At 43.7% G+C, this 27,082-nt stretch overlaps 1 protein-coding gene across 3 annotated transcripts in view; it reads right to left on the bottom strand.

Annotated features, from left to right (window-relative positions):
* The window catches only part of CFB (complement factor B), a 74,816-nt gene that overhangs the window by 15,223 nt on the left and 32,511 nt on the right, over positions 1-27,082 (bottom strand). For all 3 annotated transcript variants that reach the window (XM_030197322.1, XM_030197321.1, XM_030197323.1), the window contains exons 7-15: positions 26,738-26,871; positions 21,909-22,047; positions 20,440-20,571; positions 18,223-18,312; positions 16,526-16,660; positions 14,352-14,452; positions 7,254-7,368; positions 6,809-6,956; positions 6,326-6,405 (exon numbers count right to left, since the gene is read on the bottom strand). In XM_030197322.1, the coding sequence (XP_030053182.1) occupies positions 6,326-6,405; positions 6,809-6,956; positions 7,254-7,368; positions 14,352-14,452; positions 16,526-16,660; positions 18,223-18,312; positions 20,440-20,571; positions 21,909-22,047; positions 26,738-26,871 (1,074 nt within the window). The remainder of the gene's footprint in view (positions 1-6,325; positions 6,406-6,808; positions 6,957-7,253; positions 7,369-14,351; positions 14,453-16,525; positions 16,661-18,222; positions 18,313-20,439; positions 20,572-21,908; positions 22,048-26,737; positions 26,872-27,082) is intronic.

Here is a 27,082-nt window from a genome sequence, read left to right as displayed (position 1 = left end):
TAAATATTTTTTCTTGCCTCTATGCCAGCCTCAAATATCATACCCAGCTCCATGACAGCAGTATGCAGGTCCCTAGAGCAGTTTTAGTGGGTACTGCAGTGCACTTCAGGCAGGCGGACCCAGGCCCATCCCCACCCCCCACCTGTTAAATTTGTGGTAGTAAATGTGAGCCCTCCAAAACCCACCAGAAACCCACTGTACCCACATCTAGGTGCCCCCTTTCATCCCTAAGGGCTATGGTAGTGGTGTACAGTTGTGGGGAGTGGGTTTTGGGGGGGGTTGAGGGGCTCAGCACACAAGGTAAAGGAGGTATGCACCTGGGAGCTTTTTCTGAAGTCCACTGCAGTGCCCCCCTAGGGTGCCCGGTTGGTGTCCTGGCATGTGAGGGGGACCAGTGCACTAAGAATGCTGGCTACTCTCACGACCAAAGGGCTTGCATTTGGTCGTTTCGGAGATGGGCATCCTCGGTTTCCATTATCGCCGAAAATCGGGGACGACCATCTCTAGGGATGACCATCTCTAAGGTCGACCTAAATGTGGAGATTTGGGCGTCCCCGACTGTATTATTGATACGAATGATGGCTGCCCATCTTGTTTTGATAATACGGGTTTCCCCGCCCTTTCGCAGGGACGTCCTGCGAGGACACCCTCAGGAAAACTTGGGCGCCCCGTTTGATTATGCCCCTCAATGTCAACACAATACGTAATAGAACATTTTAATTGATAGTGAAGGGTAAAGCAAAGATGTAACATATAGATAGGTAAGAAAGTAGGAAGAGTTAGAAAGTAAGGTGACTAATTTAAAGAAGGGGGCACATGAGGTCAAAGAGATGGTTAAATGCTATCTCAGCTAGGGTAGGAGTGGATAAACATGTCCCGCTGCAGTATGTGCAGCCCAAGTCACTCCTTGTGTGTGTGTGTGAGTGAGACTAACAAGTTAGTTACTTCTTCCATTAAAGGCTTGGTTGAAGAGCCAAGCTTTCACCTGCTTCCTGAAGTAGAGATAGTCTTGTGTTAAGCGGAGCCTTTCAGGCAGTGCATTCCAGAGTGTGGGGGCTACTCCGGAGAAGGCTCGCTCTTTTTAGTGTGACCACCCAGTGATTTGTATGCATTTAAAAATGTTTGCACTGTAAAACCCCAAAAATTCAAATAGCGGATCAATGACACTTCAAATGAATTCCAGAATCTGGAATACAAAATAGTAAGTGCATACACACTACAGTTCTTATATCATTTCTTAAATGTCTTTGTACTATTTTTTTCTTTTATTCTTTTTCACTAAAAAAGGAGGAAAAAGACCTCAGTTGGCTGTGATTGTCTTACCTAACTGAAAAGCAGGCAAATCAGCAATAAGGTAGACATTTGTGATGTACACACAGCTCACAGTTCTTTGTTGGGAAGATTTGAGAAGAATTTATGCCTATACTTTGAATTAAAAATCATGGAGGTTCTTTTAAAGATCAATGATAGAGAAGGACCTGGTGTATATGCTTTATATCTCTGTGTACCCAGTCTTCCAACTTAACACGGGTTCAGTGAAGAGTTGACATCCAGCGAATCATAAAAAACACTAGTAAAAGAGGCCCGTTTCCAACAGAAATGAAACGGGTGCTAGCGAGGTTCCAGGGCCCCCTCCCTACCTCCCTCTCTCTCGGAGCCCCCCTCCCCTCTGAGTTCCATGCCCCCCTACCTGCCTCCCTCCCTCCAAGTTCCATGCACCCCTCCCCTTCGAGTTCCAGGACCCCCCTCCCCCCTCTTCGAGTTCCAGGACCCCCCTGCCCGTCAAGTTCCAGGACCGGCCCTCCCCTTCCAGTTCCAGGCCCCCCCTTCCGGTCGAGTTCCAGGACCCCCCCTCCCGTTCCAGTTCCAGAACTCCCTCCCTCTCCTCTCCTTCCCTGCCCTCCAAGTTCCATGCATCCCCCGCGCCTCCCTCCCTCTCTCTCTGTGGCCTCCGAGTGGAAGCAGGACATGTGCGGCTGTCCCTCCCCTTCGTAAGTGCTGGCTGTTCTTTAAAACTTTTTACCTCGTGGTCCACCAGCAACAGTGAAGTTGAGCAGGCACAGCACGACGCTTCAGACTGCCTTCGCTTCTGTTTCAGCTCTGCCTCTGGTCCCGCCCTCATTTCCTGTTTGCGGAATGAGGGTGGGACCAGAGGCACAGCTACATAAGTACATAAGTAATGCCACACTGGGAAAAGACCAAGGGTTCATCGAGCCCAGCATCCTGTCCACGACAGCTGTCAATCCAGGCCAAGGGCACCTGGCAAGCTTCTCAAACGTACAAACATTCTATACATGTTATTCCCGGAATTGTGGATTTTTCCCAAGTTCATTTAGTAGCGGTTTATGGACTTGTCCTTTAGGAAACCGTCTAACCCCCTTTTAAACTCTGCCAAGCTAACCGGCTTCACCACGTTCTCCGGCAACGAATTCCAGAGTTTAATTACGCGTTGGGTGAAGAAAAATTTTCTCCGATTTGTTTTAAATTTACTACACTGTAGTTTCATCGCATGCTCCCTAGTCCTAGTATTTTTGGAAAGCGTGAACAGACGCTTCACATCCACCTGTTCCATTCCACTCATTATTTTATATACCTCTATCATGTCTCCCCTCAGCCATCTCTTCTCCAAGTTGAAAAGCCCTAGCCTCCTTAGTCTTTCTTCATAGGGAAGTCGTCCCATCCCCGCTATCATTTTAGTCGCCCTTCGCTGCACCTTTTCCAATTCCACTATATCTTTCTTGAGATGCGGCGACTAGAATTAAACACAATACTCAAGGTGCGCTCGCACCATGGAGCGATATAACGTCATTATAACATCCTCACACCTGTTTTCCATACCTTTCCTAATAATACCCAACATTCTATTCGCTTTTCGAGCCGCAGCAACACACAGAGCAGAAGGTTTCAGTGTATTATCGACGACGACACCCAGATCCCTTTCTTGGTCCGTAACTCCTAACTTGGAACCTTGCATGACGTAGCTATAATTCGGGTTCTTTTTTCCCCACATGCATCACCTTGCACTTGCTCACATTAAACGTCATCTGCCATTTAGCCACCCAGTCTCCCAGTCTCGTAAGGTCCTTCTGTAATTTTTCACAATCCTGTCGCGAGTTAACGACTTTGAATAACTTTGTGTCATCAGCAAATTTAATTACCTTGCTAGTTACTCCCATCTCTAAATCATTTATAACTATATTAAAAAGCAGCAGTCCTAGCACAGACCCCTGAGGAACCCCACTAACTACCCTTCTCCATTGTGAATACTGCCCATTTAACCCCACTCTCTGTTTCCTATCCTTCAACCAGTTTTTAATCCACAATAGGACTTTTCCTCCTTTCCCATGACCCTCCAATTTCCTCTCTAGCCTTTCATGAGGTACCTTGTCAAACGCCTTTTGAAAATCCAGATACACAATATCAACCGGCTCCCCTTTGTCCACATGTTTGTTTACTCCTTCAAAGAATTGAAGTAAATTGGTCAGGCAAGATTTCCCCACACAAAAGCCGTGCTGACTCGGTCTCAGTAATCCATGTCCTTGGATGTGCTCTGTAATTTTGTTTTTAATAATAGCCTCTACCATTTTCCCCGGCACAGACGTCAGACTCACCGGTCTGTAATTTCCCGGATCTCCCCTGGAACCTTTTTTAAAAATGGGCGTTACATTGGCCACCCTCCAATCTTCCAGTACCACGCTCAATTTTAAGGATAAATTGTATATCACTAGCAGTAGCTCCGCAAGCTCATTTTTCAGTTCTATCAGTACTCTAGGATGAATACCATCCGGTCCAGGAGATTTGCTACTCTTTAGTTTGTTGAACTGCCCCATTACGTCCTCCAGGTTTACCGTGAAGTCAGTAAGTTTCTCCGACTCGTCCACTTGAAATATAATTTCCGAAACGGTATCCCACCCAAATCTTCCTCGGTGAAGACCGAAGCAAAGAATTCATTCAATCTCTCCGTTACGTCTTTGTCTTCCTTGATCGCCCCTTTTACCCCTCGGTCATCCAGCGGCCCAACCGATTCTTTTTCCAGCTTCCTGCTTTTAATATACCGAAAAAATTTTTTACTATGCTTTTTTGCCTCTAATGCTATCTTTTTTTCATAATCCCTCTTGGCCTTCTTTATCTGCGCCTTGCATTTGCTTTGACACTCCTTATTATTTTCAGACGGTTCCTTCTTCCATTTTCTGAAGGCATTTCTTTTAGCCCTAATAGCTTCCTTCACCTCACTTTTCAACCAGGCCGGCTGTCTTTTGGAGTTCTGTCTTTCTTTTCTAATTTGTGGAATATGTTTGGCCTGGGCCTCCAGGATGGTATTTTTGAACAGCGTCCATGCCTGTTGTACAGTTTTTACCCTCTCAGTTGTCCCCCTAAGTTTTTTTTCCACCATTCTTCTCATTTTATCATAGTCTCCTTTTTTAAAGTTAAACGCTAACGGATTTTACTTCCTGTGTATAGTTACTTCAAGGTTGATATCAAAACTGATCATGTTATGATCACTGTTATCAAGCGGCCCCAGTACCATAACGTCCCTCACCAGATTATGCGCTCCACTAAGGACCAAGTCTAGAATTTTTCCTTCTCTCATCAGCTCCTGCACCAGCTGCTCCATAAAGCTGTCCTTGATTTCATCAAGGAATTGTATCTCTCTAGCGTGTCCCAATGTTACATTTACCCAGTCTATATTTGGATAATTGAAGTCACCCATTATTATCACATTGCCCATTTTGTTTGCGTCTCTGATTTCTTTTATCATTTCTGCGTCTACCTGCTCATCCTGGCGAGGCGAACGGTAGTACACTCCTATCACCGTCCTTTTCCTTTTTATACATGGAATTTCAACCCACAATGATTCAAGGGTGTGATTTGTGTCCTGCTGAATTTGTAATCTATCTGAGTCAAGGCTCTCATTAATATACAATGCTACCCCTCCACCAGTCCGGTCCACCCTATCACTACGATATACTTTGTACCCCGGTATGACAGTGTCCCACTAGTTATTCTCCTTCCACCAGGTCTCAGTAATGCCTATTATATATATATATATATATATATAAACAGAAGCGAAGGCAGTCTGAAGCGCCGTGCTGTGCCTGCTCGACTTCACTGTTGCCAGCGGATCAAGAGGTAAAAAGTTCCGTTCGTAAGTGCTGGCTGTTCTTTAAAGCTTTTTACCTTGTGGTCCACCGGCAACAGTGAAGTCGAGCAGGCACGGCACGGCGCTTCAGACTGCCTTCACTTCTGTTTCAGCTCTGCCTCTGGTCCCGTCCTCATTTCCTGTTTGCGGAAGGGTGGGACCAGAGGCAGAGCTGAAACAGAAGCGAAGGCAGTCTGAAGTGCCGTGCCGTGCCTGCTCGACTTCACTGTTGCCGGCGGACCAGGAGGTAAAAAGTTTTAACAGCTGGCACTTACGAAGGGGAGGGGCAGCCACACACGTCCTGCTTCCACTCGGAGGCCACAGAGAGAGAGAGGGAGGGAGGCGCAGGCGGTGGAACTCGGAGGAGGAGGGGGGCGTAGACTTTGGACGGGAGTGGAAGGAGGGAGGGAGGGGGGTCATGGAGGGGAGGGGGCTGGAACTCGGGGGGGGGGGCGATTCTGTAGTCACCTCCAGTGGCTGCTGCTGGCTTCCCTTCCCTCTCACTTCCCATTGAATGGGAAGTGTTTTACGAACCCAGGCATCCAAACGGATGTGCAAATTATTACATAGGATAGGATATTAATGACTGAGGACGCGCAGAGGCTTTTTTCTCCAAATAATAAAAAATAAAAATTTGTAAATTGAATTTGGGAAAACAGACGTTACCACAATTTGGTCAGCACATATATGGCAATAAAAAGAATGCAGAAGACCGAATGGATTTGTAGTGAGCCATTTGAAGGGATGGAAGAACAAGGCGATTTGAGTCAAGATCTGAGTGCATGGCACGGGATATAAGGGATAGTTAAAGACGCTAGGTAAGAAGGAGAACTTGTATGAAGAGCTCGATCGGTCAAGCAGATCATTTTGACCTAATATGCAAGTATGCTGACTAAATATGTAAAATTTCTCATTGAAATAATACTGTAGGGGGTTACTTTTTTTTGCCACACCCTGTATGTATTCATATTTACATACATTGAGTCTTTCTACTTATTCTTCTGTCCATCAGCCTGTTAGCATTGAGTCCATTCATCCATCCATCCACTCTCCATCTGTCCCCATGTATCCATCCATTCCATTGTTCATCCTTCTGTGGCCCATAGCGGGTCATTAGGAAAATGGGTTGAGAGGACAGCAGTGGGCTGGATCAGTATTTATTTAAGGCATCAGGAGTTTTCCTACCGTGGTCCTTGCAGGTGGTATCTGGGTGAACTTTCCTCAACGCCCTTGTCGTGCCTTCTGTGCAGGGGATACAGATGGGTCTGAAAGATCAAACAAAGAAAAGCCTTTGAGTGGTAGAAAAAGGAGGGTGGGACATCAGTCACCCATGTTCAGTCCTCAGCAGTCCACCATCAAATAGCTTGGGAGCTTCAACCATTAAAAACAGGAGAAAGTGTGGACTTGAGCCAGCTACAGAGATGAAGATGAGATCTAAATCCAAAGCCCTTGAGAAAGGAGACTTGGAGCTTGGTAAATCTTTATGACTTTCACCTGAATGCCAGTTCTGCCAGATGTAGCCCTCGATGGTCTGGCTTCTCCCCACCATAGATTAAGACTGTGGAATATTCTATGATGTGTTCTCGTTGGTGTTACCATCTATTGCAGGGCACCCTTTCGGGCTATTAAATGCAACACTTTGCAGTTGCTCCCATGAAACAGACTCACCTGGCTTCAGGGTTGAACTTCACCTTTGACTTGACTTTCACCAGTGCAATGTCATAATCGTAGAATTCATTAATGCCTTCTGCTTTCTTGGCATTGATGTTGTAGTTGGGGTGAAATATGACTTTTTCCACTTTGTTCAGTGATCGCCCTGTGGGTAGCAGCAGGGATTGGGTCAAGACAGACTTCAGATTTGAAACTGGGCCCTCTGCTCACCTTCCCTCCCATCTAGATTACTATGGTGGAGAGCCAGAGCACACAAGGAATGGAAAAGTGGGGCGAGGAACAGGGAAGCTCTACTACCATCATTTGCCCTAGCAGGAGGCAAACCGACATGGTTGGGGTGGGGAAGGCAGATGAGTATTGAGGGAGGGGATGAAGAGTGGGAAAGAAGTAGGGTCAAGGGAAATGATGGACTAGAAGGAACACTGGGAAAAAAAAACCTCACCGATTTTCACACTTATTAGATGAGCTTCATCATCGACGTTGAAGCAGTGAGCGGCAGTTATGATGAAGTACTCTGACACCAGTGCACCCTTACAGGCCTCTTCTCCATCTGTGCGCTAGAGGATGGGAGGGAAAAGAAATGAGAGGAGACTTCAGCTATCTGAGGTAGGCAGGACTACATCCAGAATCGTCCCCTGCTACATAATTGGATGCTGTTTCCACATGTAGAACAGCCACTGAACATAATACTCGATCCAGGTGCCGTCTAAGTATCAGCTTTATTTGATACACCGCCAATTAAGAAATATCTAAACAGTTTACAATGAACAACTAAAACGTGGAAAGGGGGGTATGGACGCCCAGATATAGATGACCACGATAGGAAGCCTAAGTTATGTCGAAGTGTGTTTTCAAAGCAGTTAGACTTACAAAGATCTGTATTTTCAAGGCAATTAGACTTATAAAGTTACATAGCAACCTATGGAACTTTGTAAGTCTAAGTGCTTTGAAAATGAGCCCCAAAGTTACATAGAGGGGCATTTTTTGATATTACATCTAAGTTGGACTTTGGATGTTTTGCACAAAATGTTCCAGATCTGAACAGGAAATATAGCCATTTTCGAAACAGCAAAATGTCCTTTATTTTTTTCTAAAATAGCCACATACAAGATGTTTTTGTGCTCTGTGTGTTTTATCTTTTTGGTCCATTAAGAAAAATACCCCCACACAACATCCAAGTGAAAAACGCACAAAGTCAAGCCATTGGGATGTAGAAGGAGCCAGCATTCTTAGTAGACTGGCCACACAGACATCCCAGGAGAGCAATGGAGCACCCTAGGGGGCACTGCTGTGGACTTCATATAAAAGCTCCCAGGTACACATGTCACCAATATGCCCTTATATTGTTTGTTGAGCCCTCCAAAACCCACCAACCCCAAATGTATACCACTGCAATAGCCCTCATGGGTGAAGGGGTCACCTATATGTGGGTACAGTAGGTTTCTGGTGAGTGTGGGATGGTTCACAGTTTCCACCACAAGTGTAACAGGTAGAGTGGGATATAGGTCCAAGTCCTCTCTACAGTGCATTGCACTGACTACTACACTACTCCAGGGACCTGTTTGCTGCTCTAATAGGACTGACTATAACATCTGAAGCTGTCAGAGAGGCTGGTATGTACTTTTTTTTTTTTACATATTTGGGAGTGAGAGGGGGTTAGGGAATGGGGGGGGGGGGTCATCCCTGATTTCTTTCAGTGGTCATCTGGTCATTTAGGGCAACTTTATGTACCTTATTCATTCTAAAAACGGGTCTAGACCAAATCGTTTTGATTTTTGCCCTGGGTGTTTCTGGTTTGTTCCATTGTGGTTGTAAAACGTCCAAGCGTTAGGAATGCCCCAAGCCCACCCCTGAAACCACCCCCTTGTGATTTTGACACACTGCAGATGAATTGCATATATAAACGTCTGCATAGGTTTTTCAAAAATACCGATGTAGACATCTTGAGAAGACATTCATCCAAATGCTGCTTTATGCCACTTTTTGGATGTTTTTCTCTTTCGAAAATGAGCCCCATAGTAACCTATGGAATTTTGTAAGTCTGTGCTTTGAAAATGAGCCCCAAAGTCAAATAATGTCTGGCAGCTGGGCAAGGTCCACATACTCATATTAATGCCCAGCACTGAATATCCAGGTGAAATTCAGGCCATGATGATGAGTGCCTTAAAAATTGCTGCCCACCGATAGCTGAATATCAGACCCATAGGGCTTGCAAAATTGATTGAATATGCACCAACCTTCAAATTAATACACATATATCTGTTTTGTACAGATATATCTATCTATATATGTATCCAGGCTAAAAGCCCATCTCTTTAACGCTGCTTTTGACTCCTAACCTCTATTCACTTGCCCTGTACCCTTTTATCCCCACCTCTTTAATTCCCTTACCTCTTAGTTGTTCTGTCTGTTTGCCTGTCCAATTTAGATTGTGAGCTTTTTGAGCAGGGACTGTCTTTTTCATGTATGGTGTACAGCGCTGCGTATGCCTTATAGCGCTATAGAAGTGATAAGTAGTAGTAGTAGTACATGAAGAGTTCTGATGTTCATTACAGTTTTTTTTAATTAAAACAAATGCATGGAATGAACCAACATAAAATACCTGAAATTGTGAAAAAATTTAGAAAAATCCAAAAGTGAAAATATTTTGCCTGTACACATCCCCACTTGCCTTGTGCCTAAACATTCTAGCATCCAATCACTGTTGTATTACATTATTTTGCTACCTTGATCACTGGACTTGTCATCTCAAGGTGTCTCTCGTGGTTCTTGCATACCAGCTTTCTATTCTATTCCGGCATTTATAGCCCTCTTAAATCAGCTATGGAGTCAAAGCGGGTTACATAACATCTAAATCACATTAACATTATATCATTTTGTAATTAAAATAATGTTCAGAATACAAGAATCCGCAAACTCTCTCATAGAATAGAATCAAAGTACTCACTAAAAAGATAGGTTGTCAAGGCTTTGCGAAATTGAAAATACGTAGGTAAAGTTTGAATGTGAACATGTAGTAGATTCCATATCTTACTAGATTTGATAGTTAAAAAAAACGATCGTGAAAATGGTTTAGTTGAAGATTTTTCACAGATGGAAAACACAGCTTAAGTATGGAGCTAGGAGATGTCAACCAAGAAGAAGGAAAGGGTAGCAACTATACAAGTGATTGAGGACAACAACCAGTAATAATTGTATACACTCACTCATAGTCATGGAGGAAGGGTGCCTGTTTGTATGTTTTGTGCTCTTTAAGTGGCATAGGACTACAAAGTGATGTAATTGTAGTTCTCTTGTGATAGGCTCTTCCTGAGCACCTGTCCCTGTTCCATATGCCTTGTGGAACTTTTCCTGTTGGCTGGCCCTGTGTCCTTGTGTATACTGGGCTGTAGACTGCCTGTCCATTCTTTCTCCATTGAGTGAAAGGAATCTGTAGCATGCTTGTTATGAGCTGTTTCAAACACTATGCCTTTGCTGCTTTAAGCCTTTCAAAAGCCTTGTAACATCATCAAATTCTCACCTTTTATTTATTATGGCAAACTTAATATACCGCCTTAACTAATGGATAGATCTAGGCGATGTACAAATTAAAAAAACAATAAGAGGAAATGAGGAAAGTAACTGCAATATGTTGATAGGAAAGTGTCACATTCATTCCTCCAAACTAGGCTAGAATAGCAACGAGGGTTTCAAGGGAAGGAGAAAGAGAGTAAGGGAGGGGAGGCAGGAGACAGTTTAAGCAAAATACAGAAGAGAACCGAACCTACAGTGGCAAACATCCTATGAGGTATTAAAGACTTGATGGAACAGCCAAGTTTTTATGGCTGGCTTAAATTTTTTAAATGATTCCACTCTAATATCATGTGGGAAGGAGTTCCAATGGAAAGGAGCAGTGAAATAGAATTCACAATGCCTGGTAGTTTCAAGAATGGCTTATTTTGGGTTGGGAAGGACCAGACGAAAATCAGTTAGAGACCTGAGTAGATGCATGGGATGGTAAGGTTAGATAAGTATGGTGGAAAACTTATTCGGAATGCTTTGAAGGTAAGGGTTAGCTTGTGAATGATTCTTTGGCTGATAGGAAGCCAGTGGTATTTTAGGAATAAAGGGGAAACAAGATCTGATCTCTTATCATGGCAACGTGTCTAATAGCGGAATTTTGGAGTCGCTTAAGTATATAGCATGGAGATCCAAGGTAAATATTACAATAATCTATTCTAGAAATTAATAGGGACAAAATGAGTGAGTGAAATACATTGAGGCATATTTTCAAAGCACTTTGGGAGGCTAAGTTCCATAGGTTTCTATGGAACTTTGGGAGGCTAAGTGCTTTGAAAATATGCCTAATTGTGATCAAAATACTTCCTTACCAAATGCAGCTGTCTAAGGATGAAAAAAACGATTTTACAAACATTAGATATTTGGGGTGTGAATGTCGGATGAGAATGTAGAATAACACCTAGATAGTGGAAAGAAGGGACCAGGATAATAGATGTTCCAAACAGATTTAGGGCCGCAGTTAGTCTAGGGCATCCTCCAGTAAACCAACAGGCTACTGTTTTATCCCTATTCAGCGCCGTCCTGTGTGCGAGAAGCCATTTCTCAACTGCAAAAAGGCAGTCTCGCAATGGGTGGATGGAAAGAGAGCACGGACTAGTAGGAAAAATAGTAGAATGTCATCCGTATAGAAGTGAAAAGATATACTACGAGATTGAATAAGAGCAGCAAGGGGGCTAAGAAAAATGTTAAAGAGAAGAAGTGAAAGAACAGAGCCCTGGGGAACTCTGCAGTTTAGAGGCCGGGGTGGGCTCTAGAGGAGAGGCTGACTACTTGATAGGTCCGATCTGAAAGAAAAGAGGTAAACCAAGAAAAAACTAATCTGGATAACCCTAGTGTTGCAAGTTGGGACAATAAAAGTGTATGATTAACCAAATCAAACATGGAAGGTAAGTCTAGTGATACAACCAGAGCTATATTGTGTTTCTCTAGGTGCGAGTGTATTTAAAAGTATTTACAGCATCCACTTCCAGCACAGATCTGAAATTCTCCTAGCCCCTCCATGCATGCTAAACTAGAACGGGGGCTATTTGAGAACAGACTGCCAATCTGCAGGGCAGACACCCTTGTACAGCACTACAAAACTGTAAGTTATTTTGCTTTGTTTGAACTTGCATTAAAGAAGATTTTGGTTCAAGAGTTCTGAGTCTTCACAGTGATGGTTTAGCTGACAGTCTAGCTGAGTGTTTGAGACAGCACTTTTGGAAGGACTGTACCTTAATCTCAATGCAAGCATTGACAGGTAGCCAATGCAGATCTTGCAACCAAGGAATTTTTTGATGTATTCTTACATGTAGAACATTGCAACTTCCATCATGTACTTGGATTTCTGGATCCCAAATGGATGGATTCTGCACTTTGGGAGGAATTCTATATATGGCAACTAAAGATGCTCCTGCAATTTTGGCCACATGGCCAAATTGTGCACACAACGATTGGTTAACAAATCAAATCAAAATTGGGGCTTTTATTGGAGTGGAGGAGTGGCCTAGTGTTTAAAGCACCGGTCTTGCAATCCAGAGGTGGCCGGTTCAAATCTCGCTACTGCTCCTTGTGATCTTGGGCAAGTCACTTAACCTTCCAGTGCCTCAGGTATAAACTTAGATTGTGAGCCCTCCTGGGACAGAGAAATATCCAGAGTACCTGAATGTAACTCACCTTGAGCTACTACTGAAAAAGGCGTGAGCAAAATCTAAAAATAAATAAATATCTATATAAATAATTCTCACCTGAAACATTCTGAAGCTCACTCTGTGGCAGGGAAACACTGAAGCCCTGCACTGTTGGTAGGCTAGGCTGTCAGCACCACTCACTGTCACTCATGCACCTCGCACTGTCACTCATAGACCCGCCCTCAGCCACGCCCCTTCCACACATAATTCGCAACCCCAACGTTCTAATGAAGCTGCAACTTCCGCTTGCATGGTGGTGTAGATCGGAATTTTTCCCCATGACTGTCTGCCCCACAACGGGATGACATTGAGGGCGGGGCTATGACACTCAGCGAATCGCATTGCCGCACCCACTAAACCCTCCTGCACAGATTGCCGCCCTCACAAACAACCTCCACCCACAAAACACTCCAGCCTCCCTCAAAAAAACCCTGCAAAAACCCATGAAGCCTCCATGAAGGACAAAATACATTCCGTACCTCCCTGACCATAAACTATCCTCGCCGCCGCTCACTCCTCCCTCACGGACACCATACTCCCGCCCCTCACAAACAAACTTCACCCATCCAGATTCAACAAACGATACCGCCCCCCTCACAAACAAACTCAACTCACCCAGACCCACCAAACAATCCCGCCCCCCTCACAAACAACCTCCACCCACCCGGACCTTCACAAACGACATCCAACAACCCACAACCCTCCGTGAAGGACAAAATCGATTGCCCTACCCCCATGTCTAGCAACCATCATCGCCGCCGCTCACTCCTCCCTCTGTCACGGACAGCATTCACTGACATATCAGCCTCTCTTGCCTCTGTCTTAAAGCGCACCAGAACGATGCAACGCTTTAACACGGAAACCTTACACGCTGACATGTCCGTTTAGGAGGACCCCGCATGGAAGAAGGCGGCAGCGTGACAAAAGACGGTTCCACGACATCGGGAGACGGCAAGGGAGACAGGAAAGCTCCTGTATAGCGGTGAGGCAAACAGACTCAAACTTTCACTCGCGCACACACACACTGCTCTCCGTATGTGAGTCACCCCCCCCCCCCCCAAAACAAGCTAGCGCCCGGTTCATTGCTCTGAGAAACGGGCCTTCTTTACTAGTACTTCTATAATCCCCTTGTCAGGGTTCAGTGCAGTTTATAATGATTAGAGTATAATGATGAAATGCGTCAGGTAAGGATTGTTAATAGCTTGAGAGGAGAAGGAACATGATCTAGATCTTATGAAGAGCGACTATGATTGAGAGGGAGGAGGATGAGGTGCGAGTTACTAGGTGGTGGTTGGTAAGAAATAGGTTTTTAGCCTTTTTCTAAAACTAGTGTAGTTTTTCTCTTTTCTGATTTTAATAGGAAGGGAGTTCCATAGACACCACTTAGAATTTACGTGCACAGCTTGATAAAGCATAAAGTAGTGCAAATAAATTCTGCTGCATAGATCTAAGGGGGCGTGGCCGTGGGAGGGGTGTGGATGGGTTGTGGTCATTTCTAAAATTTGTGTGCATTGTTATAGCATACGCACTATCCATGCCTAAGTTAAGTGCAGCATTTACACTGGGTTTTAGTTGGCGTGAATGGCCATGCCTGTAGTCATGGGGAGGGAGCTATGCGTATTCTATAAATTACGCCTAACTTTAGGTGGGGTTTTTTGGCACCATATGTAGAATTCCCCCCCCCCCCCCCCCCTTTATGGGGAATTCTACCCCTAACTCCTGGGCAGTGCTGCATCCATGATGAGGCACTCTTGGTTTCCCGTGCTCCCCCTGCCCCCATGCCAATATGCCCCTGATCTTTGATCACTCACAGAGATGGTGATGGTGGTTAGCCATGGGTTCTTTATAAGCGCATCCTCAGGATCATTGGACTCCTTTCCCATCCCACACATGTCCATGGCATCCGTGTCATCTGCAGGCAGAAAGATGGAAGGTTATAGATGAAGTAACTAGGCAATTTCATGTTGTTGGAGGCTAACAGTCGGTCCTGGCTTTTACCCTTGTAACATGGATGTACTATGATTGGGGGGAGGGAGGGGCTCCTACTCATCCAAATACACCAATCAATCACCATATTGTTGAAAGATCCCGGCCCAGTTCTGTTTTTTTGTTTTTTTTTATATAATTATTTCTAAATTTCTTTTTCATTGCATTCTGGCCCTCTGGGCTCTTCCTTGGTAGAATCCAGAGCATTGAGATGGGAGGTAGAAAACCTGTGGAGTTGATCAGGATTTCACAGAATTGGGATGGAACAATCTCAACCAAGGGGATTGGTTTCTGAATATGGACCATCTTTGTGGTGCTTTGGGAAACAGGATATGTTTAATGTTTATTTATTTAAATTTGATATACTGCCGCCTTTACTGGCACACAGATCAATGCGGTCTACGATAATTAATAGGAAATTGTAAAAAGAATTACAAATCAAGATAGGACAGGAATGTTATTGGGTGTTGTATCTGTCGCACAATGCAAGTTATTTTCTCCATACAATTCATTTCCCATCTTCTTTCTTATCCTATCTAGCCCTATTTGTACCCATATTTATTCATCTTCATTTCTTTATTTACAAATTTAATTATGATTTAATCTTCTTCGCTATCCATCTGCCCTTAAGAACAGTTGCATCCAGGTTAATTCATCACATATGTTATTTTTGTTTTACAAAGCCAATGTTATAGCATTATTTATTGTACTTTATAATCTGTTTGTCACGGTGGTGACTGTTTCCTTGTCTGTGCTCACCTCGCCCTCTGGTGGCCAGAACCGGTGGCTGCTATGGACCGTCTCATGTTCCTGACTTCAGCCCAGTCCGGTCCAGATCTTCCGGACTGCCAGACTGCTTTTCTTGTTTGTGCCTGAACAGCACCGGTAGCTGCCTTGTGTTTCCTGCAGCTGAACTTCATCAGCTGATGGGCTTTATTAGCCATCTGGAGACTTCTGTGTTTGCCTTTGCATCGTTTAAGGTCCCTGCTATGTTGGTGTGCTCTGTGCACTTCTGCCTAGTCCAGTGTATTGTCTGAATTCCTTGCCTGATTCTAGTCTAGTCTTTGTGTAGTTTAGCTAGTTCTTTATTGCTTGTTTCCTAGTCTTGTTCCTTGTTTGTATTTCTTTGTCTAGTTCTTGGTTGTCTGTGTTTCTTTCTTAGTGGCTGCTTTGCAGCTTTCAGTCCTTGTTATTGAGCCTTGTTCCTTGTTTGTATTTCTTTGTCTAGTTCTTGGTTGTCTGTGTTTCTTTCTTAGTGGCTGCTTTGCAGCTTTCAGTCCTTGTTATTGAGCCTCTCTGCTTTCTACCTAGTGTGGTATTGTCTGTCTGAGAGTCCTAGTCTGCCTAGCCTCCCTTGTGTATTCTAGCCCCTGCGTGTATCCTGTTGGTATCCAGTTCCTGCCCTGTCCTGTAAGTCCTGCCGGCTGCTTGAACCCAGGGGCTCAACCCCTGGGGAATGGTGGTCAGGAGCAGGTGAAGTCTACCTGCTCTGTCTGTTCCAGCTTGTTTGCCTCAGCTGCAACTCCAGTCCGGGGTTCCAGTCCTGTTCTGACTTGTCTCTAGTTTGGAGGTGGTTTTGCCTGCCACTGCCGCTCCTCGGCAGTGGTCCAAGGGCTCACAAACCTAGTGTTTCCGTGAGAAAACCTGACACTATGTAATTTTTAATATGTATCATTCATTTAATTGTTATGTAAGCCACATTGAACCTGAGTCATAGTGGATCCCTAAAAGGCAACAGGATGTAACTCAAGCATAGAGCACTTCAACTATAAAATGAAATTACACCCTAAGAAATCCTAGCAAAAGTAAACCTGCACAGTGCGACAGATACAACCCCGTGAGTCACTCTTGGGCTAAGGTAGGGTAAAAATGTCATAAATAAATAACCCACTTTTTGGAACTTCTCAAGTAGCCAGTGGGACAGCTGTACCTAGCATTGTTCCACCAGAGGTGGAAGGATCTAATCAGGTGGTTTGGAAGTATCACCCTGATTGCCCACCTATGATGTCCTCAAAGGTTTTCTGTAGGTCTGCGATATCCTTCAGCTTAAACACATGATGTTCATTGTCCTTCTTGGATGCCAATGCATTGATTTCTTCGTCATCGATGTCACCCAAACCAAACACGTAGATATCTGGAAAGCAAGAGATAGAGATAAAGAAATATCCCCAAAGTGCATAGATCATCGGATTCTCTCTTCTCTGTTCATTCCATTCATCTATTATCCTATGGATCCATGTTTCATATTCCACCAGTCTATGCAAGATGACATGCTAGACCTCCACAAACCTGAACAGTGGATCAATAATACCCACTACAGAGGCAATTCTATAACTGATAATCAAGTAGGAGCCTGATCTATAGTGGAATGCAGGTGCCTAGTTTTTCTTTATAGAATACCTGCGTATCAGTGAAAATATGCGTCTATAGACGTCAGCACTTATGTTGGCCATAGAGCTGGTATAAGTTTCTGCACCTAAGTGCCAAAGATACACATTTACAACCAGATTCAGTATATGGCGCCCCAAATTGGGTGCCGTTAAGGTCCGTGCTCAGCGCAAATCTTATAAAGGTCACTTAGAGCTAAGTGAGCTGTATAGAATAATGCTTTAGTACAGATCTCAAACTTAAGTTAGGTGCGGAAATGATACTATTTTGTAACACTGGAGGAGTAGCCTAGTGGTTAGTGCAGCGGCCTGAAAAACTGGGTTTGATTTCCACTACAGCTCCTTGTCACTCTGGGCTAACTCATACCTACCGGTATAATTATTTCCAATTTATTAATTATTCTGAATATTTCCACTATGTGCTCCTCCATTTCTTTACTTTACTTGATATCGTTCCTCACCAATAAGCCTGAAGTGTGTCACGATAAATTTAAAACTAATATAGCAAATTAAAACCCCACCACCCTCCCTTTGTCAAACATAAAAACATAGTCCTCCTTCCATTAATAAAACAAACAACAGTAGCCAATAAGATTACACTGTCAACCAAAGGCCCTTGAAAAAAAACATGCCTTCAATTTTTTTTTTAAAGTTGGATAATTTAATCTCCTAATGCAACTCCAATGACAATGAATTCCACAGCTTGGGATCAATCACTATAAATGTTCTAACAGGTAGACTAGTTCCACGTTGCTTGGTTCGTTCCTCTTTCTACATGATTCCTCTGCTGGTATATCATCTGACAAATGCTTTGTGGAAATAATGTTATACTGCACAAATGTTCTCTTATACGCATATTTGACAGCTGTATGTTTGTGCACTCTTTGAGCTAGCTACTATTCATGTTCATTACCATTTTTATTTATGGAATTTTAAAATGATTTTTAGTACTTAATTGATATTTTGACTTGCTATGCTAAATGAGTTTATCTTGTTGGGCAGACTGGATGGACCGTACAGGTCTTTATCTGCCGTCATTTACTGTGTTACTATGTTATGTTATTATGACCCACAATCACACGAGCATCATTGCTATCATCACCACCACTACCATCCGTCATCTCCATTTTTACTCGTTCATGTTCATCACTTTCCATGCACTCTTTATCACCACCCTTGGTTTCATCCTCCCCATTCATTAATTATCATCATTGCCATCGCTCCTTTCTTCCTCTGTAATCCTCACCACTACCACGACCACTCTTGGTTCTTTCTAATGAAGAAAAATTGAACAAAGGATTGTTCCTACCAAGAAAGTCTTCTCTTGTCTTCCTGATGTTTAAGAGGTCTCGGATGTTCCTAACCACAACTTTGGGGTCACCACCCATGTTGGATTTACCTAAAGAAGCCAAGAAGAAAGATTATTGCTGTGTTTCTGGGTTTCTGGTAGAAGGGTCTGGGCATTGAGAGAGCAAAAAATATCATGTGCGTTACAAAGCTTCTTGGAAGAGATTGTTACATCTATGTTGTTTTATGGGAAATGTCATGAAATATTGGCCTGACGTTGTGCCATTCTCCAGGTTAAATGAACTCTGAGGTTGACAAGTGCAGAGCTACAACATTTTATTATGCCAGTGTAGACATTGATTAAATTTGGGAAGGAGAAGGATGGAACTGCAAGTCTAATAGACAAAATCAAATACCCAATATGGGGGGTGAGGGTTCTGTATAGGTTGTCCAAAGCTAGGTGCTCAATTTTGCACATTGATCAAAGATCCATGCATAAAGTAATTGGCTAAATTGATGATAACGATCAATAATAGGTGTTAAACACTTAATTGACAGTCATTAGGCGTTACACACAGATAAGCCTTATGCCTTATTCTATAACATGCCTGCCTAATTTTCATAGCGCGCAGCTCCAAAGAGAATGGCCGTGGGAGGGGCACGTGCAGGTTAGGGGCATTTCCAGAATTTAAGTGTGACGTTATTGAATACTTGTATTTCTGTGCCTAACTGCCATTAGTTGGGTACCAGCATTTACACCAGCTTTTAGCAGACGTAAATCTGCCTAAAGTTACATGTGAACTGCACGCTAAGCTAGTGTTCTATTAAGGCTATTCTGCACAATAGCCTTTATAGAATTTGCGCTTAGGGGTACTTTTAATAAGCTGCAGGTCAAAGAGCCCTGCGGTAGCGGCAGGGGCCATTTTACTGCACTGGGTAAAATGCACCCCCCCAAAAATGGCTACATGGCCATGTGGTGAGGAGCACTTAACCGGCACCCATTCAGGTGGCAGAAAGGGCTCCTGTGGTAACCCAGTGGTAACTGGGCAGTGTGCAGCGATACCCAATTACCGCCAGGCTAGCGCTGCGTTACTGAAAAAAGAATTCCCAGAGTGCATGCGCCAGCCAGAACTACAACCGGCGGCCGCATTGGGCCGGCGATAGTTCCAGATTAGTGTGGATCATTCTGGCACCTAACTTTGGGCAACCTATGCAGAATTCTCCCATATATGTGTACGCTCTCTTCTTGATGACAAGCCTGCCACGAATGGAGATGTGAAGGCTTTGCTATTAGATAATAGGATCAACCATCCGTTGGTTGGAGGAGGGGAGGGACCACTTCTGATGCATTCGAGGATGCCTGTTCTTGAATGCTGGTAACATAACAAAGACTACAGAAGGATGAGTGTAAGCAGCATCTGTCACTTGATGGTAAGATGAACAACATCAGGGATAAGGGCAACCGTAGTATTAAAGTATCTGAGAAATCTCGTTCTTCAGGGATCATCATAAGATAAGTACCTATAATACACTTCAGAAAATCACTTAAGACCCACCTGTTTAAAAAGGCATACCCTACCAACCCAACATAAACGCCTGATCTCAGCGACACAACAACACTAAAGTTCGTAATGGCCATCACACAACTCTTCCGTTGTACAATTCCTTTATGTGGCCCAACAACATGAACCTTATCCTTCCACAACATCACCTTGTATTTGTTTACTCCGGAGTCTGCAAACAGCCCTCCGGCACTATGTAAGCCACATTGAGCCTACAAATAGGTGGGAAAATGTGGGATACAAATGTAATAAATAAATAAATAATGAAGACTGCAGAAGGGGAACTGTAGGCAGGGGCCATATTACTATGTGGTAGGATGGACTTTTTATCAGTTACAAGTGTCTTCATTTTCAAGTGTACAGCACTGTGTATGTCTAGTAGCTCTATAGAAAATGATAAGTAGTAGTAGTAGTACCCTCTTAATATCCATAGAACTGAAGAAGACAAGTGTCCTAGGATGGAGATAGTTGAAGAGTGGGTGTAGGCAGAGGCCACTCTGTCACTGGGTAGAAAGTTGATTATAAACACCTCCACTCTTCCATCCTTCCCACACCCTAGGATCTAAGGAAGCATGTTCTTGAATGATTATCATGGGGTAAGTGCCCTGTGGTGTAGATAGTCTAAGGCAATATGTAAACTGAGGACCAGCCAGCACTGAATTTTACAACAGACTTACCGTCCGTCATAAGGACCAGCACGTGCCTGATTTTCATGAATGTATCTTTCTGCATGAGCTGTTGAAGTATCATCATATTGTAGACCTCCTGCATGGCATCACGAATGTTTGTTCCAGCTTTATCTGCATGCTCTTTAAAAGAAGACACGACAGTCACGTTTTTCTGACGTTTCTCAGAACAAAACTTCATCTGGAAAGCCTGAGAAAATTTTGTGAATCTTGCCGTCTGAGTAGGCCATCAGCTAGGCCTGGGGCGTCAGAGATGAAGGGCCACCTTTTAGGATTGACTGTATTTTTTCAGGATCCCCACCATTAATATTCACTACACACACATCTATTTGAGCCAATGACCAGGTTAATGTCCATAATATGGTTATTCTCAAAACCAGATCTCTTTGAGGCACTGGGGGTTCTTGGTCTATCACTAATGGGTATTGAACAGCATCTGATTCACACAATGAGCAGGATTCTTAGAAATGTGATACATTATTCTGAGGGAATATTTGGACTGTAGGCCTGATGTCTCTCATTTGGATTGTAGAAATCTGGGATTTCTTTTTTTTTTTTTATTTTGTTCATAAGTACATAAGTATTGCCATACTGGGACAAACCAAAGGTCCATCAAGCCCAGCATCCTGTTTCCAAAAGTGGCCAATCCAGGTCACAAATACCTGGCAAGATCCCAAAAAAGTACAAAACATTTTATGCTGCTTATCCCAGAAATAGTGGATTTTCCCCAAGTCCAATTTAATAATGGTCTATGACTATTCCTTTAGGAAGCCGTCCAAACCTTTTTAAAACTCTGCTAAGCTAACTGCCTTTACCACATTCTCTGGCAACGAATTCCAGAGTTTAATTACACGTTGAGTGAAGAAAAATTTTCTCCAATTCATTTTAAATTTACTACTTTGTAGCTTCATAGAATGCCCCTAGTCCTAGTATTTTTGGAAAGCGTAAACAGACGCTTCACATCTACCCGTTCCACTCCACTATCATATCTCCCCTCAGTCGTCTTTTCTCCAAGCTGAAGAGCCCTGGCTGTTTTATCCTTTCCTCATAGGAAGTTGTCCCATCCCCTTTATCATTTTCGTCACCCTTCTCTGCACCTTTTCTAATTCCACTATATGTTTTTTTAGATGCGACGACCAGAATTGAACACAGTATTCAAGGTGCAGTCACACCATGGAGCGATACAAAGGCATTATAACGTCCTCATTTTTGTTTTCCATTCCTTTTCTGTTGGTATAACCTTAATAAAGATGATTGAACTTAAAAAATATGTAAATGTGATAAATTTTGTAGATGCTATATATAGATAACTATTGAGAAGCGTGAAAGAGTCAACAAAAAAGGGTCTGGATAAAATGAAACCAGTGTTTGCATCCTCCACAAAGGATTCCCAGGAGGACCTCATTCCCCCCACACAAAATTTAGAGTGATGATGTGCCTCCAGCAACTCTATGACTCACCTTTATAGCTGAATTTCTCCAATCTATCTATGACCTCGGAGGCATCTGTGCTGTTATTGTTCTGTATGTTCATGATGATTTTAGGTTCAGTCGCAAAGGTTATCACCCCATATCTGGGGCTGATGTCATAACTGGAGACCTGTAGAGGAAAATTGAGCAGGAGTGCATCAAACGGAGGGTATTTGGGGCTGGAGAGGAATTGGGGACATGGGAGGTGGGGAAAGGGGAAAAAACCACAGTCTATATGCTTAAGGTCCAGTATTCAAAGGATTTGGGGCCCTTTCACTATGCTGTGTTAGGTGCTATGCATGCCTAATGCAGCTTAAAATGGCAAGATACCCTCATCGTCCTGTGGTAAGTGCCAAATTAGTGCATGCTAAACCGGGCGCTAATAATTTTTTGAATTTATTTTTGGAGGGGGCTTGTCAGGGGGCAGAGAGTGGACATCCTTGTTCTATCAGTGCAGCTATTATTACCACATGGCAACTGGTTAAGAACATAAGCATTGCCATACTAGGACAGACTAAAGGTCCGTCAAGCCCAGCATCCTGTTTCCAACAGTGGTCAATCCAGGTCACAAGTACCTGGCAAGATCTTTAAAAAGTACAATACATTTTATGCTGCTTACCCTAGAAATAAGCAGTGGATTTTCCCCAAGTCCATCTTAATAATGGCTAATGGACTTTTCTTTTAGGAAGCCATCCAAACCTTTTTTTAAACCCTGCTAAGCTAACTGCTTTTACTACATTCTCTGGCAACGAATCCCAGAGTTTAATTACACGTTGAGTGAAGAAAAATTTTCTCCGATTCGTTTTAAATTTACTACTTTGTAGCTTCATTTGCATTCCTCCTAGTCCTAATATTTTTGGAAAGAGTAAACAAGTGATTCACGTCTACCTGTTGCATTCCACTCATTATTTTATAGATCTCATTCATATCTCCCCTCAGCTGTCTTTTCTCCAAGCTGAAGAGCCCTAGACGCTTTAGCCTTTCCTCCTACGGAAGTCGTTCCATCCCCTTTATCATTTCCGTCGCCCTTCTCTGTACCTTTTCTAATTCCACTATATCTTCCAAGACAAAAGGCCTAAATTTATAAGAATAACTTTTAAACTCTTAAGATGAATCTTCTGCTGAAAACTCCCCCTCCCCCGATTGCAAAGCCACATGCTAATTCCAACACAGCCCATTCACTTCGTGCAGCTTAGTAATCAGAGGAGTTAGGCTTCTAAAGGCCCTGTTTACTAAGCCGCGTTATTGGCATGTTAGCATCTTTAAAGTATGTGCGTTAGCTGTGTACGTGCCTACAATATCCCTATAGGCGATGACATGGTTAGTGTGCGCGTTAATTGTAGGTGTGTTAAAAGGTCTAAAGCGCCTTAGTAAACAGGGCCCTAAGGGGTTCTTTTACAAAGGCACGCTGAAAAATAGCTGGCAGTAGTGTAGGCTTGGGTTTTGGGCACACACCGATCTATTTTTCAGCACGCCTGTAAAAATGGATGTGCAGCAAAATCGAAATTGCCGCGTGTCCATTTTGGGTCTGAGACGTTACCGCCAGCCATTGACCTAGCGGTAAAGAATCCGGGCGGTTATGTCCATTATGCCCGCCCGAAAATAAAAAAAAATATATTTTTCAGATGCTCGTGTCGGAGCCATGTGGTAGTTGGGCGGTAACTCCATTTTGGCATGCGTTTGGATGCACATAGACAAGGGGCATAGCAAAGTGGGGCCACGGGAGCATGGGCCCCCACAGATTTAGCCCTGGCCCCCCCACCACTTTTGACCCCCGCATCTCCCCCGCTACTTTCGACTCCCCCTCCCGCCACCCCCCGCCGCCACCAGGTAACTCAGCCGAAGTCCTCTTCAGCACTGGTCTCCTCTCCGGCACGTTCGCTGATCTGTTTCTGTGAGTCTTGACTCCTGATGTCCTGCAGATACCTGGCGGCGGCGGAGAAGGAGCTCGAAAATGGTGGGGAAGGGGCGGCAGTGCCAGGGGGAGGCTAAAATATGCCCCCTCACCTCAAGCTCTGGACTCCCTCCCACTGAGGTCTGGCTACGCCCCTTGTATAGACGCTTACGTGGCTTAGTAAAAGGGGCCCCTACATTTGGCTGAAAATAGGACACAGATTTGGGAGCTCAATATCGGACCCTTCGGTCATAGAACAGAGCTAAGAGGAAAACTTCTGATGGCCGGTAGCTCATCCCGCTGTAAGGAACAGCGTAGACCTGGAGCAGCGGCTCCAGATCCCATGGCTGTAGCTGGCTCAAAATCTGAACATCCAGACTGTTTACTAAGGGAGTAGATAAAATGACTACTTTTGGCTGTGAAAGTGGAGCTACAACAGTCTTGGATTCCAAAAATGAACTTAATTTAATTTTAAGCCCGAGCTACTCTCTTCTTGTTTCTAATTTTCATTAGTGTTGTGATTTTTCCTTTGGTATTATACCTTGGACAAGAGATTGGATTATATAATATTTTGCTTTTGGTGTTTTGCATACACTGGATATTTCAGTATTATTCATCTTTTCTGTATCAAGATTTATTCTTGGAATTATTTTGTAAGGGGTCCTTTTACTAAGATGCGCTGAAAATATGGCCTGTGCTGTTGTAGGTATGTGTATTGGATGTGCACCGGTCCATTTTTCAGCGCGCCTGCAGAAAAGGCCTTTTGGGGGGGGGGGGGGGGCTGAAAATGGATGTGCGGCAAAATAAAAATTGGTGCACGTCCATTTTGGGCCTGACACCTTACCACCACCCATTGACTTAGCAGTAAGGTCTCATGCATTAACCGGGAGGTAATCGTCAGCACGTGTACAATACCAATTACTGCCCGGCTAGCACCACGTGCCGGAAAATAAAATATATTTTCCAGCTCATGTACTGGACGTGCGTTAAAAAATGAAATTACCACCTGGGCCATGCGGTAGTTCCGAATTGGCGTGCACTGGGTGCGTGTAGGCGCCTATGTGGCTTAGTAAAAGGGTCCCTAAATTGCTTAAAATAATAATAAATATTAAGGGAGTATTTTTCTGAGATTTTAAATATTTCCAATACAGATCAAATTGTTTTGTCTAATAGCTATTCTGTGGCAGCTCAGGCCTTATTAGCACTGAGGGGCTCAGGATGGTTTTGATGTTTTTGTACCAATAAGGTGAATTAACAACACATTTGGGTCCGGGTTCCCCCCCCCCCCCATGGACAAAAAATAATGGGGGGGGGGGGGGAAACTCAGAAAGTAGGGAGTCTGAGAACTCGATATCACCCAATAATAAGTAATTCTACATTAATTATTCTGTATCTGGAGAATTGAATATTATTCACTAACAAATTAGTGGAGAAAAAGACCTCAGTGTGAATGAGAGACACCCCAATTTGAAAGATATACCTTCATTTACAAAGAGGGCTTCTTTTAATCATAAGTCTAAAAAGCTCCACTTTTATGTATAAAACTAGTAAAAAAGGCCCGTTTCTTACACAAATGAAACGGGCGCTAGCAAGGTTTTCTTCAGAGTGTATATGTTTGAGATAGTGTGTGTGAGAGTGACTGTGTGAGAGAGAGAGTGAATGTGCGAGTGTGTGTGTGTGTGACAGAGAGAGAGTGAGACTGGGTGCAAGTGTGTGTATGAGAATGAGAGTATGTGCCAGGGTCCCCCCTCCCTCCCAGTTCCAGAGTCTTCCCCCCCCCCCCCCCCCCCCGGTCTGTCTCCCAGTTGCAGGGGGGACCTTCCTTCCTGCCCTCCCAGTTGCAGGGGGGTCCCCCCTTCCTGCCCTCCCTCCCTCCCTTTTTCCCAGTTGCAGGGTCCCCCCCTCCCTCCCAGTTGCAGAGTCTGTCTGTCTCCCCCCCCCCCCTTTTGTCCTCCACATTTTAAGGCACTGTCTAGCCAGTTGAAACAGCTCCTAGGTTTGCTTGTTTTTGAGTGTATACCAATGACGGCTGTGTGGGGGAGTAGAAACAGAGATTAACCAGTGGGCTTCCTTGCTTACTGTAAACTTGCTTGGCTCACTTTTGTCTATTAAACGTCCTGCAGCATGTCATAGGTTTGCTTGCTTTGTTGTGCTGATTGGCTGCTCCCTGCATCGCGGCTCCTCCCCTCTCCCTTCTACTGGTCAATCTGGTGTGGGATGTATGATGTCACTATTATCTACAGCATGAAGCAGACCACCTCCGACTCGGGGACGGGTCGGGGAGCCACAATTCCAGGCAGCGTCTGAACGTTGGAGGTGAGAATTATTATATAAGGATGCCCCTCCATGATACAGAAATGAGAAGAGACTATAACTGAAATGTTTTAAAGTTATACACTTACCTTGGATGCAGCTTTCAATAAACCTGTCAACCCTTCACTGAAATACAATCAGAGTCCCGATCACTTCTTTTAAAATCCCCTCTTGTGCCTACAGTATTTAAAAGAAGTGATCGGGACTCTGATTGTATTTCAGTGAAGGGTTGACAGGTTTATTGAAAGCTGCATCCAAGGTAAGAGTATAACTTTAAAACATTTCAGTTATAGTCTCTTCTCATTTCTGTATCGTGGAGGGGCACTCTATACATAAAAGTGTTTTTTAGTCTTATGATTAAAAGGAGCCATCTTTGTAAATGAAGGTATATCTTTCAAATTGGGGTGTCTGTCGTTCACACTGAGGTCTTTTTCTCCACTAATTTCTTAGTGAATAATATTTAATTCTCCAGATACAGAATAATTGATGTAGAATTACTTATTTTGGGGGGAAAAAACCATTTAGCATATCTGCCCCTTAAATTGTAAACTCTAACTCAGGGACCAGGTAAACAGGTGATTTTCAAACCAGTAGTTCTTTCTTGTGCTATTACCTTCTCAATGAGTTTAATGACGCTGTCTTTGCCTTTCTTGAAATCGTCCTGCCCAACGCTAAGAGACGCATCCAGGAGTATGTAAATATCCAACTTTCCGCCTTTTTCGATCTTTATTTTCCTCGGCGAAAATACTGTAGGCACGAGAGAGGAAAGCCTTCATGGTTATGGTGTATCTGGATGGCATGTTTTTCATTTCACTTTAATTTATTGGCTGTTATATCCCATATTATCCAAACAAATTTGGTTCAATGTGGCTTATAATAGAGATAAAGCACTGTAGAAATTCTCATTTACGTTACAATAATAGCAATTCAAAAGGCTGTCATATTCAGATGACAGTAA

This window comes from Microcaecilia unicolor, chromosome 3, assembly GCF_901765095.1.
Source record: "Microcaecilia unicolor chromosome 3, aMicUni1.1, whole genome shotgun sequence".
Classification (NCBI taxonomy): Eukaryota; Metazoa; Chordata; class Amphibia; order Gymnophiona; family Siphonopidae; genus Microcaecilia; species Microcaecilia unicolor.
The sequence above is the reverse complement of the archived record's forward strand: the minus strand, read 5'-3'. Positions and strand labels throughout refer to the sequence as shown.